Genomic DNA, 16,063 nt, shown 5'->3' on the forward strand with positions numbered 1-16,063 from the left:
TATGGCTCAAGAAAGTGCATAAAATCAATTGAAAACAAAAGAAAAAGACTAGTGAAACTAGGCTAAGATGACTTTTCATCACAACATTATCTACTTCTTGCTTTGGGAGGTGATTGCTGATCATCTTGTCAATTTCTTCCTTCCTCTGTAGTTCTATCTCGTCAGTTTCCATGCTATCTTCTTTTCCATTGATGAACTTTATTTCTGGAGAGACACTCAGTGTGACACTTTCATCATGTAGCCTAAGGTCAACTCTCCTTTTTCTACGTCTACAATGGCCCTAGCAGTGGCCAAGAATGGCCTTCCCAGTATAATAGAGTCACTATCATCCTCATCAGATTCCAAGATCACAAAATCAGCAGGGAAAATGAATCTGTCTACTTTGACTAGAAGGTTCTCAACTATACCCCTTGGGTACACTACTGATTTGTCCACCAATTCTAAAGATATCTGTACTGGTTTCACTTCTTTCATGCGCAGCTTTTTCACTAGAGAGGAGGGCATCAGATTAATACTAGCCCCTAGGTCACACAGCGCCTTGCTGATAGTCATGTTACCAATGGCACAGGGTAGAAAGAAACTCCCAGGATCTTTACGTTTAGGGGGAAGTCCCTTTTGAATCAGTGCTCTGCATTCTTCAGTGAGCATCACAGTTTCCTTTTCTAGCCAACTTCTTTTCTTGTTAATAAGCTCCTTCAAAAACTTGGCATACAGAGGCATTAGCTCAAGTGCTTCAGCCAAGGGAATGTTGATCTCTAGCTTCTTGAAAGTCTCAAGGAACTTATGAAAGTGTTGATCCTTAGCCTCCTTGTTGAATCTCTGGGGATATGGCAGTGGAGGTACAAAGTTCTTCTTTGTTTGTTGCTTTTGATTTTTGGTTGGCTCTTCAATTGCTTCATTCCCCTTTTTTGGAATTTTTGATTGTTCCTCCTTTTCTTGAGTTTGCTTGCTTGCCATTGCATCATTACCATTGGCTTCCTCTGCGTGTGTTGGCTTTTCCCCCTTTATTGGCCTTTTGCTGTTCTCCGCTTGCTTCCTTGTAGTGTCATTGTTGCTCATCAATGTTCTCCCACTTCTTAACTGTATTGCTTTGCATTCTTCCTTAGGATTTGGAATTGTGTCACTTGGTAGGGAACTTGATGGTCTCTCAACAGAAATCTGCTTGGAGATTTGCCCAATCTGCCTCTCTAGGTTCTTCATGGAGGCTTCATGGTTCTTGGTTGTCATTTCTTGGTGTTTCCACATTTTGTCTATCAAGGTTTCCAAGTTAGTGATTCTTTGAGAGTCATGTGAAATTGGCTGGTTATGGGGTGTTGCGGGTTGGTGGTAAGTGTTTTGGTTCGTGGGTTGGTTATTGGATGGATAATGGCTGGAGTTGGGGTGGTTGTTTTGGGGTTTTCTGTAAGGGTTTTGGGTGGTTTGCTGCTGGTTGTTGTTCTGGTTGTTTCTTGAAGTGTTTTGATTTGAATTTCTTTGCCATGGTTGTTGGTTTTGGTTATGGTTATCTCCCCACCTCAGGTTTGGATGGTTCTTCCATGAAGGGTTGTAAGTATCACCATAGACTTCATTTGATCCAGAGTTTTGGTTGTGCATGTACTGGACTTGCTCCTACTGTTGCTCCTCTTGAGTTTCTTCATTTGTTCCCCATGTGGTTGATGGTTGATTGGTGCTTACTGCTGCAACTTGGAGGCTATCAATCCTTTTGGCCATTTGCTTAAATTAAATTTGGCAAGGAATTTGCTCACTAGATCATCCCAATTGTCAATGCTGTCTCTTGGGAAAGATTCCAACCATTGGGTGGCTTTGTCTCTGAGAGAGAATGGAAATAGCAGTAGCTTATAGCTGTCAGGATGCACTCCATTGGTTTTAACAGTGTCACAAATCCTCAAGAAAGTGGATAACTGTTGATTTGGATCTTCAAGTGGTCCTCCTCCATAGGAGCAATTATTTTGAACTAATGTGATGAGTTGTGGCTTTAGTTCAAAGTTATTTGCATTAACATTTGGGGTATGAATGCTACTCCCACAATGTCTAGGATTTGCAAATGTGTAGGAAGCCAGAACTCTTCTCTGTGGTGGATTGTTATTGTTATTAGCTGCTCCTCTTTGTGGATTAGTTGGAATTATTGTATGTTCCTCCATATCTTGGAACTCTTCTTCTTCCGAATCCTCTTCTCCAACAATGTTTTTTCCTCTTTCGGCTCTTCTTAATCTCCTGAGGATTCTTTCGTCTTGTTCACAAAAGGTTGGTATAGCTCTCTTTGTCCCTGACATGCAAACAAGACATAAAAATCATACAAAACCAGAAGGATAGTAGTACTTCAATCCATGATAAATTTGTAGTTAGCTCAAGCAAAAATTCAAACAGTTAGTGGGTTAGTCCAAAGTTAGAGAAACAGAAAATAAAAATGCTAGATCTAGATCTCCACTTCACTTAATCATTGTCAATCTATTTCAATCCCCGACAACGGCGCCAAAAACTTGATGTGTGGAAAACGATCCAACACGAAACTAACCGGCAAGTGCACCGGGTCGCATCAAGTAATAAAACTCACGGGAGTGACGTCAATCCCACAGGGATTGAAGGATTGAGCAATTTTAGTTTAGTGGATGACTTAGTCTAGCGAATCAAGAGTTGATTTGAGTGGTTTGTATTCGACAGAATCTAAATTGCATGAAATTAAAAAGGGAGAGGGACAATTGGCAAGAATTTAAAGTGCAGAGAAATTAAAGAGGCTGAATCTTAAAGTGCAAGTAATGTAAATTGCAAAAAATTAGATTGCAAGAAATGTAAATTACAGAATCTTAAAGTGCAAGAAATGTAAATGGCTTGAATTGTAAAGGGAATTGGGAATTGGATTTGCAGAAATTTAAACAAGGAAAAGTAAAATGCAATAAACAGAAACGTAGAAGATGACTTGAATTAAACCGGATCTAAAACGGAAATGAGAAAAAGCTTGGTGTAGCAATGGAATAAAGAAATTGAAATTTAAAACTGTAGATCTCAGGACTCAAGAGACTAGATAGCTGAGTCTAGATCTCACTGCCTTCCTAGATCCAGCAAGAATCAATTGCAAAGGAAATAAAGAAGTGTAAATTGCAGAAAGAGTAGAAGAAGAAGCAATTAACAGGAATGGAAATTCAATTATGCAGAAATTTAAACAAGATCTCAAGGTGAGATTGAAACAGAAGTTCTTCAATTCTCCACCCAAAATCTAAAGCAAGAAAAGTAAAGAGTGCTGAGCAAGAACAAGGAAGAAGAGAGATCAATTCTCCTTCCTAATTCTCTAGAATTCTAAAGCAACAAATCAAAAATGTAAAGGTGAGCTCTCTGTCAGTGTTCCAACTTCTCTCCCCAAAAAAAACCTTCTTAAAAACTTAAATCCTAAGCTATTTATACACTTTCTTCAAATGGTCTTCAAGCTTTGAATTTGGGCCTTTTCTCTTGATGGAATTGGGTTGATAAAAGCCTCTGTTGATTGCTCTTGGAGTTGGAGAGAAACCCATTGTGAACCGGGCCATGAATCATAAAAGCTTGAGTCAAAGTTTGAGGCAAACTTTGGCTCAAGCTTTTCATATCAGCTGCCCCCATTTGCTGCTACCAACGTTTGGGCTAAAGTTTGTGGTCAAACTTTAGACCAAACGTTGATCCCCTTGTATGCATATGTGGCGCCAACGTTTGCCAAAAAGCTTGAGGCAAACGTTGGCGCAAGCTTTTCTCCTCCAAGGTATGTTGGTGTGGCGCCAACGTTTACCAAAAAGTTTGAGGCAAATGTTGGCGCAAGCTTTTCTCCTCTAGGGTATGTTGGTGTGGCGCCAACGTTTGCCAAAAAGTTTGAGGCAAACGTTGGCGCAAGCTTTTCTCCTCCAGGGTGTTGGTGTGTGGCGCCAACGTTTGCCAAAAAGCTTGAGGCAAACGTTGGCACAAGCTTTTGCTCCAACCAATGTGAATTCACTCTTCCAAATGCTTGAGCTAAAGTTTGAGGCAAGCTTTTGCTCAAGCTTTTTGTTCTCTCTTGCTCCTTGCCCTTTCTTCTTTCTTCAACCTTCTTCAAAGCTCTTTTCACCTATCATCAATCAACCAAACACATCAAAGCTATGCTTAAAATCATGAGTTTGTTATTCTTTCATAATATATGACAATTATAGCACAAAATCTCATGAAATTGCATTAATTCTTCCATGGTTGATTGAATCAAAGGAAATATGAAATTCTACTCAATTGGCTTACTTATGGCTCAAGAAAGTGCATAAAATCAATTGAAAACAAAAGAAAAAGACTAGTGAAACTAGGCTAAGATGACTTGTCATCAACGCTCATCACCATTCTCACCTATGAACGCGTGGCTGACAACCACTTCCGTTCTACATGAAGATGAGATAGAATGAGTATCTCTTAGATATCTAATATAGGGGACCAAGTCCGAGATATTAGAGTCTTCGTGGTATAAGTTAGAACCCATGGATGGCCATTCCTGAGAACTGGAAAGTCTAAACCTTGTCTGTGGTATTCCGAGTAGGATCTGGGAAGGGATGGCTGTGACGAGCTTCAAACTCGCGAGTGCTGGGCGTAGTGACAGACGCAAAAGGATAGTAAATCCTATTCCAGTATGATCAAGAACCGACAGATGATTAGCCATGCAGAGACAGCGCATTGGACCATTTTCATAGAGAGGACAGGATGTAGCCATTGACAACGGTGATGCCCAACATACAGCTTGCCATGGAAAGGAGTAGGAATGATTGAATGAAGACAGCAGGAAAGCAAAGGTTCAGGAGGAACGAAAGCATCTCTATACGCTTATCTGAAATTCTCACCAATGAATACATAAGTATCTCTATCCTAGTTTATATTTTAATTATGTTTTAATTATCAATTCTGTATAACCATTTGAATCCGCCTGACTGAGATTTACAAGGTGACCATAGCTTTCTTCAAGCCGACAATCTCTGTGGGATCGACCCTCGTAAGGTTTATTATTTGGACGACCCAGTGCACTTGCTGGTTAGTTGTGCGAAGTTGTGACAAAGTGTGATTCACGTTTGAGAGCACCAAGTCTTTGGCACCATTGTTGATGATCACAATTTCTGCGCACCAAGTTTTTGGCGCCGTTGCCGGAGATTGTTCGAGTTTGGACAACTGACGGTTCATCTTGTTGCTCAGATTAGGTAATTTTATTTTATTTTTAAGCTTTTTATTTCTCATTTTCTAAAATAATACAAAAAATATATATATATATATTTCTTCTTTTTAGTTTTTCCCAAAATAATTTTCGAAAAAAAAAACCAAAAAATTTTTATAAAATCATAAAAAAAAAACCCAAAAATTTTGTGTTTCTTGTTTGAGTCTAGTGTCAAATTTTAAGTTTTGTGTCAATTGCATGTTTTAACTTTTCCCTAAAAATTTTTGAAAACTCATGCATAGTATTCTTCATGATCTTCAAGTTGTTCTTGGTAAATCTTCTTGTTTGATCTTTAAAATTTCTTGTTTTGTGTCTTCTCCTGTTTTCCATATGCATTTTTGAATTTTTAGTGTCTAAAGTTTGAAAATTTCTAAGTTTGGTGTCTACATGTTTTTCTTTTCTTAAAAATTTTCAAAAATAAGTCTTGATGTTCATCTTGATCTTTAAAGTGTTCTTGGTGTTCATCTTGACATTCAAAGTGTTCTTGCATGCATTGGTTATTTTGATTCATAATTTTTATGTTTTGTTTCAATTTAGTATTTTTCTCTCTCATCATTAAAAATTCAAAAATAAAAAATATATCTTTCCTTGTTTTACTCATAAATTTCAATTTCAAAATTCTATCTTTTCAAATCTTTTTCAAAAATCAAATCTTTTTCATTTATTTTTATATATTTTCGAAATTCTTTTTAAAAAAATTGATTTTCAAAATCTTTTTCCTATTCTTACTTCATATTTTCGAAAATCTCACCAACATTTAATTTTTAGATTAAAAAATTTCAAGTTGTTACTTGCCTATTAAGAAAGGTTTAATCTTTAAATTTTAAAATCATATCTTTTTGTTTCTTGTTAGTCAAGTAATCAACTTTAATTTTCAAAATCACATCTTTTTAATTTTCAATCATATCTTTTTTATTGCTAATTTCAAAATCTTTTTCAAAATCAAATCTTTTTAATTTCTTTCGCAATCATATCTTCTCAATCAAATCTTTTTCAAAATAATTTCAATCATATCTTTTTCAAAAATCAAATTTCAAAATTCTTTCTAACTTCTTATCTTTTCAAAAATTAATTTTCAAATCTTTTTCAATTAACTACTTGACTTTTTGTTTGATTTTAAAAGTTTTCTATTTCAATCATATCTTTTTCAAAACTCCTAACTACTTTTCTCTCTCCAAATTTCGAAAATCACTAACTTTTTTGTTCAAAATTCTTTTTAATTAACTAATTGTTTTAAATTTCAATTTTATTTTATTTCTTTTTATATTTTCGAATTCTAATTAATTAATTTAATAAAAACAAAAATATTTTTCTTTTATTTTAATTTGAAATTCAAATTCTTCATCTTCTCTCTTCTCCATTCTACTCTCATATTCTTCTCCTCTTCTACTCACATAAAGGAATCTCTATACTGTGACATAGAGGATTCCTCTTCTTTTCTGTTTTCTTCTTTTTTATATGAGCAGGAACAAAGATAAGAACATTCTTGTTGAAGCTGATCCTGAACCTGAAAGGACTCTGAAGAGGAAGCTAAGAGAAGCTAAAACACAACACTCTGAAGAGGACTTTACTGAAATTTTCGAAAGAGAAGTTGAGATGGCCGAAACCAATAACAATGGTGGAGGTGCAAGGAAGATGCTTGGTGACTTTACTGCACCAAATTCCAACTTACATGGAAGAAGCATCTCAATCCCTGCCATTGGAGCAAACAAATTTGAGCTAAAGCCTCAATTAGTTTCTCTGATGCAACAGAACTGCAAGTTTCATGGACTTCCATCAGAAGATCCTTTTCAGTTCTTAACTGAATTCTTGCAGATCTGTGATACTGTTAAAACCAATGGGGTTGATCCCGAGGTCTACAGGCTTATGCTTTTTCGTTTGCTGTAAGAGATAGAGCTAGAATATGGTTGGATTCTCAACCTAAAGATAGCCTGAACTCTTGGGATAAGCTGGTCACGGCTTTCTTAGCCAAGTTATTTCCTCCTCAAAAGCTTAGTAAGCTTAGAGTAGATGTTCAAACCTTCAGACAGAAAGAAGGTGAATCCCTCTATGAAGCTTGGGAGAGATACAAGGAACTGACCAAAAGTGTCCTTCTGACATGCTTTCAGAATGGACCATCCTAGATATATTCTATGATGGTCTGTCTGACTTATCAAAGATGTCATTGGGCCATTCTGCAGGTGGATCCATTCACCTAAAGAAAATGCCTGCAGAAGCTCAAGAACTCATTGACATGGTTGCAAATAACCAGTTCATGTACACTTCTGAAAGGAATCTTGTGAGTAATGTGATGCCTCAGAGGAAGGGAGTTCTTGAAATTGATACTCTGAATGCCATATTGGCTCAGAACAAAATATTGACTCAGCAAGTTAATATGATTTCTCAGAGTCTGAATGCGTTGAAGGAATCATCTAACAGTACTATAGAGGCATCTTCTGAAGAAAAAGCTTATGATCCTGAGAACCCTGCAATAGCAGAGGTGAATTACATGGGGGAATCCTATGGAAACAACTATAATCTCTCATGGAGAAATCATCCAAATTTTTCATGGAAGGATCAACAAAAGCCTCAACAAGGCTTTAATAATGGTGGAAGAAACAGGTTTGGCAATAGCAAGCCTTTTCCATCATCCACTCAGCAACAGACAGAGAATTCTGAGCAGAATCCATCTAGCTTAGCAAATATAGTCTCTAATCTATCTAAGGCCACTGTAAGTTTCATGAATGAAACAAGGTCCTCCATTAGAAATTTGGAGGCACAAGTGGGCCAGCTGAGTAAAAGGGTCACTGAAACTCCTCCTAGTACTCTCCCAAGCAATAAAGAAGAAAATCCAAAGAGAGAGTGCAAGGCCATTGATTTGACCATCATGTCCGAACCTACAAGGGAGGAGGAGGACGTGAATCCCAGTGAAGAAGACCTCCTGGGACGTTCAGTGACCAATAAGGAGTATCCCTTTGAGTAACCAAAGGAATCTGAGGCTTATCTAGAGACCATAGAGATTCCATTAAACCTCCTTTTACCATTCATGAGCTCTGATGACTATTCATCTTCTGAAGAAGATGAAGACATTACTGAAGAGCAAGTTGCTCAATATTTAGGAGCAATCATGAAGCTGAATGCCAAATTATTTGGTAATGAGACTTGGGAGGATGAACCTTCCTTGCTCATCAAGGAACTAAATGCCTTGGTTCAGCAAACTCTACCTCAAAAGAAACAGGATCCTGGTAAATTCCTAATCCCCTGTAACATAGGCACCATGACCTTTGAGAAGATTTTGTGTGACCTGGGGTCCGGTATAAACTTAATGCCACTCTCTGTAATGGAGAAACTTGGGATCTTTGAGGTGCAAGCTGCCAGAATCTCATTAGAGATGGTAGACAACTCAAGAAAATAGGCTTATGGATTAGTAGAGGACATGTTAGTGAAGGTTGAAGGCCTTTACATCCCTGCTGATTTCATAATCCTAGACACTGGGAAGGATGAGGATGAATCCATCATCCTTGGAAGACCCTTCCTAGCCACAGCAAGAGCTCTGATTGATGTGGACAGAGGAGAATTGATCCTTCAACTGAATGAGGACAACCTTGTGTTTAAAACTCAAGGATCTCCTTTTGTAACCATGGAGAGGAAGCATGAAAATCTTCTCTCACTACAGAGTCAACCAAAGCCCCTACAGTCAAACTTTAAGTTTGGTGTTGGGAGGCCACAACCAAACTCTAAGTTTGGTGTTGAACCCCCATATTCAAACTCTAAGTTTGGTGTTGGGAGGTTCCAACAATGCTCTGAACATCTGTGAGGTTCCATGAGAGCTCACTGTCAAGCTATTGACATTAAAGAAGCACTTGTTGGGAGGCCACCCAATGTTATTTATATCTATTTTATTTTATTTCATGTTTTATTAGGTTGATGATCATGTGGAGTCACAAAAACTACTGAAAAATTCAAAAACAGAATGAAAAACAGCATTAAAAATAGCACACCCTGGAGGAGGAGCATTCTGGCGTTTAAACGCCATAAACAAGCATCTGTCTGGCATTTAACGCCAGAAACAAGCACCAAGCTGGCGTTTAACGCCAGAAACAAACATCTACCTGGCGTTAAACGCCAGAAACAGGCTACATTTGGGCGTTTAACGCCAAAAACAGGTAGCAGTCTGGCGTTAAATGCCAGGATTGCGCAGCAAGGGCGTTTTACACGCCTAATAGGAGCAGGGATGATACATCCTTGGCCCCTTTGGATCTGTGGACCACACAGGATCCCCACCTACCCCACCTCTTCTTCTCCCCTCTTCACACCTTTCCATAACACTCTTCCACAAATACCCTTCACCAATTACCTCATTCTCTCTTCCCCGTCACCTCTTCACCACTCTCCCCTCCCAAACCCACCCACACATGGCCGAACCACTCACCTCCCTCCATCTCCTCCATTTTCTTCTTCTTCTACTACCTTCTTCCTTCTTTTGCTCGAAGACGAGAAAACCTTTTAAGTTTGGTGTGGTAAAAGAATTGCTTTTTGTTTTTCCATAACCATTTATGGCACCTAAGGCCGGAGAAACCTCTAGAAAGAGGAAAGGGAAGACAAAAGCTTCCACCTCTGAGTCATGGAAGATGGAGAGATTTATCTCAAGGGTCCATAGCTCAGTAGTAGAGTATTTGACTGCAAAACAAGAGTTCATGGACCTCAACAAGAGCATGATGAAATTTCTCACCATGAAATCCCTGAGATGCCTCAAGGTATGCACTTTCCTCCATACAACTATTGGAAGCAACTAAGGTTAGGAGCACCAAAATCACTAGGAGGAGCAACAAAGACAAGGAAGAGACATAGAAGAGCTCAAGAGCATCATTGATTCTTCAAGAAGAGGAAGACGCCACCCTCACTAAGGTGGACCCATTCCTTAATCTCCTTGTTCTTATTTTCTGTTTTTTGCTTACTATGCTTTATGTTTATGTTTGTGTCTTATTACATAATCACTAGTGTCTAAGTGTCTATGTCTTAAAGCTATGAATGTCCTATGAATCCATCACCTCTCTTAAATGAAAAATGTTTGAATTACAAAAGAACAAGAAGTACATGGTTTCGAATTCATCCTTGAAACTGGTATAATTATTTTGATGTGGTGACAATACTTTTTGTTTTCTGAATGAATGCTTGAACAGTGCATATGTCTTTTGAAATTGTTGTTTATGAATGTTAAATATATTGGCTCTTGAAAAAATGATGAAAAAGGAGACATGTTATTTGATAATCTGAAAAATCATAAAATTGATTCTTGAAGCAAGAAAAAGCAGTGAATAGAGAAGAGCTTGCGAGAAAAAAAAGGGAAAAATGGTGAAAAAAAAGAAAAAAAAAATAGAAAGAAAAAGAAAAAGCAAGCAGAAAAAGCCAAAAGCTCTTTAAACCAAAAGGCAAGAGCAAAAAGCCAATAGCCCTTAAAATCAAAAGGCAAGGGTAATAAAAAGGATCCAAGGCTTTGAGCATCAATGGATAGGAGGGCCTAAAGGAATAAAATCCTGGCCTAAGCGGCTAAACCAAGCTGTCCCTAACCATGTGCTTGTGGCGTGAAGGTGTCAAGTGAAAACTTGAGACTGAGCGGTTAAAGTCGAGGTCCAAAGCAAAAGAAGAGTGTGCTTAAGAACCTTGGACACCTCTAGTTAGGGACTTTAGCAAAGCTGAGTCACAATCTGAAAAGGTTCACTCAGTTATGTGTCTGTGGCATTTATGTATCCGGTGGTAATACTGGAAAACAAAGTGCTTAGGGCCACGGCCAAGACTCATAAAGTAGCTGTGTTCAAGAATCAACATACTGAACTAGGAGAATCAATAACACTATCAGAATTCTAAGTTCCTATAGATGCAAATCATTCTGAACGTCAAAGGATAAAGTGAGATGCCAAAACTATTCAAGAGGCAAAAAGCTACTAGTCCCGCTCATCTGATTGGAGCTAAGTTTCATTGATATTTTGGGATTTATAGTATATTCTCTTCTTTTTATCCTATTTGATTTTCAGTTGCTTGGGGACAAGCAACAATTTAAGTTTGGTATTGTGATGAGCAGATAATTTATACGCTTTTTGGCATTGTTTTTACATAGTTTTTAGTATGATTTAGTTAGTTTTTAGTATATTTTTATTAGTTTTTAAATAAAATTCATATTTCTGGACTTTACTATGAGTTTGTGTGTTTTTCTGTAATTTCAGGTATTTTCCGGCTGAAATTGAGGGACTTGAACAAAAAATCAGATTCAGAGGTTGAAGAAGGACGGCAGATGCTGTTGGATTCTGACCTCCCTGCACTCAAAGTCGATTTTATGGAGCTACAGAACTTCAAATGGTGCGCTCTCAATTGCGTTTGAAAGTATACATCCAGGGCTTTCCAGCAATATATAATAGTCCATACTTTGCCTGAGTTTAGACGATGCAAACTGGCGTTCAACGCCAGCTCCCTGCCCTATTCTGGAGTCAAACACCAGAAACAGGTTGCAAAGTGGAGTTAAACGCCAGAAACAGGTTACAAACTGGCGTTCAACTCCAAGAGAAGCCTATACACGTGTAAAGCTCAATGCTCAGTCCAAGCACACACCAAGTGGGCCCCGGAAGTGGATTTCTGCATCATTTACTCATTTCTGTAAACCCTAGTAACTAGTTTAGTATAAATAGAACTTTTTACTATTGTATTTACATCTTTGGATTGTCTTTTGATCCTTTGATCACGTTTTGGGGGCTGGCCATTTGGCCATGCCTAGACTTTGTTCTTATGTATTTTCAATGGTAGAGTTTCTACATACCATAGATTAAGGTGTGGAGCTCTGCTGTTCCTTGAGTATTAATGCAAAGTAATACTGTTTTTTTATTCAATTCAAGCTTATTCCTATTCTAAGATATTCATTTGCACACAAGAACATGATGAATGTGATGATTATCTAACGCTCATCACCATTCTCACCTATGAACGCGTGCCTGACAACCACTTCCGTTCTACATGAAAATGAGATAGAATGAGTATCCCTTAGATATCTAATACAGGGGACCGAGTCCGAGATATTAGAGTCTTTGTGGTATAAGTTAGAACCCATGGATAGCCATTCCTGAGATCTGGAAAGTCTAAACCTTGTCTGTGGTATTCTGAGTAGGATCTGGGAAGGGATGGCTGTAAGAAGTTTTTTGGGACACGCTGGGTTCTATAGGAGGTTTATCAAAGACTTTTCAAAGATTGCAAAACCTCTTAGCAACCTACTTGTCTCGAATACTCCCTTTGTTTTTTATAGAGAGTGCATGGTAGCCTTTGATGAGCTTAAGAAGAGACTCTCCTCTGCACCTATTATAGCACCACCAAGCTGGGATCTTCCCTTTGAATTAATATGTGATGCGTCTGATTTTGCTGTTGGTGCTGTTCTAGGACAGAGGAAAGACAAGCTAGTACATATTATTTACTATGCTAGCAAGGTCCTTAATAAGAATCAAAGGAACTATACCACCACGGAGAAAGAACTTTTAGCCATAGTCTTTGCTTTTGATAAGTTTAGATCATATCTTATTGGCTCGAAAGTAATTGAATTCACTGATCATGTAGCACTCAAATACTTACTTACCAAACAAGAATCTAAGCCCAGATTAATAAGATGGATTCTGCTGCTCCAGGAATTTGACATTGAGATTAAAGATAGGAGTGGAGCAGAGAACAAGGTAGCTGACCACCTCTCAAAGATCCCACAAGAAGAAAAAATGCATCAAGTAGTAGTAAATGAAATCTTCCATAATGAGCAATTGATGATGATTCGAGTAGCCCTTTGATTTGCAGACATAGCTAACTTCAAGGCTATTGGGGAACTACCAACCAATATCAACAAACACATGAGGAGAAAGCTAATCAAGGATGCCAAACACTACATATGGGATGACCCTTATTTGTTCAAGAAGTGTGCTGATGGAATCTTGAGAAGGTGTATATCCTATGAAGAAGGGCAGGAAGTGTTGTGGCAGTGCCATAGATACGCATATAGAGGTCACTTCAGTGGAGAAAGAACAGCAGCAAAAGTGCTTCAATCCGAATTTTACTGGCCAACAATGTTTAAGGATGCTAAGGAATTAGTGTCAAGATGTGATGAGTGCCAAAGAGCTGGTAATCTAACCAAGAAAAATGAGATGCTACAGCAATTCATACTAGAGCTGGAACTATTTGATGTATAGAGATTGACTTCATGGGACCCTTCCCAACCTCCTACTCAAATAGCTACATATTGGTGGCTGTTGATTATGTCTCAAGATGGGTAGAAGCCATAGCTACTGCAACAAATGACAACAAAGTTGTGATAAGCTTCTTGAGAAAGAACATCTTCAGCAGATTTGGAGTTCCTAGAGCTCTCATTAGTGATGGAGGGACACACTTCTGCAACAAACAACTTGAGACAATCCTTCTTAGGTATGGATTCAAGCACAAGGTGGCAATTCCATACCACCCACAGACCAACGGGCAAGCTGAAATTTCCAACAGAGAGCTAAAACGAATCCTTGAAAAAACTGTTGGAAGCTTAAGAAAGGATTGGTCTAAGAAGCTGGATGATGCATTATGGGCCTACAGGATAGCCTACAAGACACCCATTGGGATGTCTCCATACCAACTGGTATATGGCAAGGCTTGTCACTTACCAGTTGAACTTGAGCATAGAGCGTTTTGGGCTCTAAAAATACTAAACTATGATGAGTAAGCTGCTGGAGAAAGAAGATTAATACAACTCAATGAGCTGGAGGAATTTAGAAATCAAGCATATGAGAATGCAAAAATCTACAAAGAGAACACAAAAAGGTGGCATGATCAAAAGATAGCAAGAAGGGAGTTCACTAAAGGACAGAAGGTGCTACTCTATAATTCAAGGCTCAAGTTCTTCCCTGGAAAACTTAAGTCTCGATGGTCAGGACCTTTCACCATACTCGAGGTGTTTCCCTATGGTCATGTAGAGCTCATGGAGGACAAGACTCAGAGAATCTTTACTATCAATGGCCATAGACTCAAACACTACTTGGGAGGCTCCTTAGAGGAGCAGAGAGTGAGCTATAAGCTTAACTAAAGATGGAGGAGTGTTAAGCTAGTGACAATAAAGAAGTGCTAGTTGGGAGGCACCCCAACACTTTATCCTTTTTGATTTATTGTTTTTCTTAGAAGTAGTTTAAAATCTATTGCTTTAGATAGTTTAAGTTTCAGTCTCACATTTGTGTTACATTACCAATTAGAATTAGATTGCAATAGTAGGTTAGGAAGTTTGATACTAGCTTTGGTAGTAGATTACTCTTACATTCTTTTGTTTTGTTTTTTTTTTTTTTGGGATTGCAACTTGATGAATGCATTACTAATGATGAGTAAATGGGCTGAGAACTAGCTAAAATGCTAAGTTTGGTGTGGCCACTCACCCACTTAATCTAGGCTTACAACCATTTTAATAGCTTAATCTTGAAGAGTAAGCCCAGAGATTAAGTTTGGTGTGGCCACCACCAAAGATCACCTAGCAAGCCCAAGTTTACCCAATTTGAAAGTACTTAATGTTTTGGGCAAGAACATGAACATGATTTAATGTGTTCAGAGGAGGTTGGAATCAAAAGAAAATGAAAAGATTGGAGTTATTTCATCCTTATGAACACATTAAATACACAATGATGGAACCAATTTATTAAGATGCTAAAGGATTAAGTTTGGTGTCCCAAGGGACACCCATCAGTTGCAATCCAAATTACCCATGATAAGAAGGAATGTGAAGGATTCTTTTATCATTACTAATGGGTTTTAGTTTCAATTTCAGGAGAAAAGATGGGGCCCACATGGTGAACAACTCACAAAGCAAGAAAGTCAAAGTGTACTTACACTTTGGAACTCAACACATGCAGAAGGCACAGTGAGATAAGAGTTGGTGCCTCTTTCCACGCTAGGCGCCACTCCCCAAGTTGGAAAATATTTAACCCTTTTTATTTCCCACATTTCGAATCACATCATTTACCCCTTATAAAAGCCTCACCTTCCCAACTCTTCTCCCACTTCAAAACCCTAATCACAGACGAAGAGAATCCATACACCATTCTTCTTCCTTTCTCTTTTCGCCTTCTACTATCTCTCTTCCCCTACTTTCTTTCTTCTTTTTCTTGATTGGGACAATCAAGTCCTAAGTTTGGTGTTGGAGCAAAACCTTGTTTTGCTTGCCATCTCTTGTAACCTCCTCCTATTTTTTTTACAACCTCAAACACACTCTCTCAACCTAATGGCACCACCAAAAAGCTCAGCCTCAAAGAAAAGAAAAACCAAGGAACCAACTTCTGGATCTTCAAGCTCATCTTTCAACAACTATAAGTTCCTTTCCGCATTCAACCAAAATCAATTCTATGGTTGGGTGAGTGAGAGGGAAGTCATTCCAGAGGTTAGGTTCCAACTAGGAAGGAACGAGCATCTTGAGATCAACATTGAGATCAACAATAGGGGCTGGGCAATCCTATGCAACCCACCAAGGAAGGTAGTAGAGAGCTTGGTGAGGGAGTTTTATGCCAACGCTGTGCCTCAACCAGGACAACCATATGCCTACATTAGCTATGTGAGGGGGAAGTCCATTGACTATAGTCCCTCCAGCATAGAAAAGATGCTAATAGTGAAGAAGGATGGGATACCCAACCAGTTGAGAAGAAGGGATTTGAGCCTCCAAGCTAGAGGGTGGCTAGAATTTGTGAGGAGGTCCCTAATCCCCACATCCAACACTTCAGAGGTGACCAAGGAGAGAGCTGTGCTCATATACAGCATCATGAAAGGTGAGAATGTCAATGTGGGGGAGATGATTGCCAACAACATTAACAAATTACTGAAACGCACTAGTGACAACACGAGGTTGGCATTCCTCAGCAT

General features: G+C 38.5%; 1 protein-coding gene across 1 annotated transcript; it reads right to left on the reverse strand.

The window, feature by feature from the left end:
- LOC107640586 lies at nt 217–552 on the reverse strand. Its single transcript, XM_016344097.1, has one exon. The coding sequence runs from the start codon at nt 550–552 to the stop codon at nt 217–219; it is 336 nt and encodes a 111-aa protein (XP_016199583.1).

Source organism: Arachis ipaensis, chromosome B05, assembly GCF_000816755.2.
Source record: "Arachis ipaensis cultivar K30076 chromosome B05, Araip1.1, whole genome shotgun sequence".
Taxonomy (NCBI): domain Eukaryota; kingdom Viridiplantae; phylum Streptophyta; class Magnoliopsida; order Fabales; family Fabaceae; genus Arachis; species Arachis ipaensis.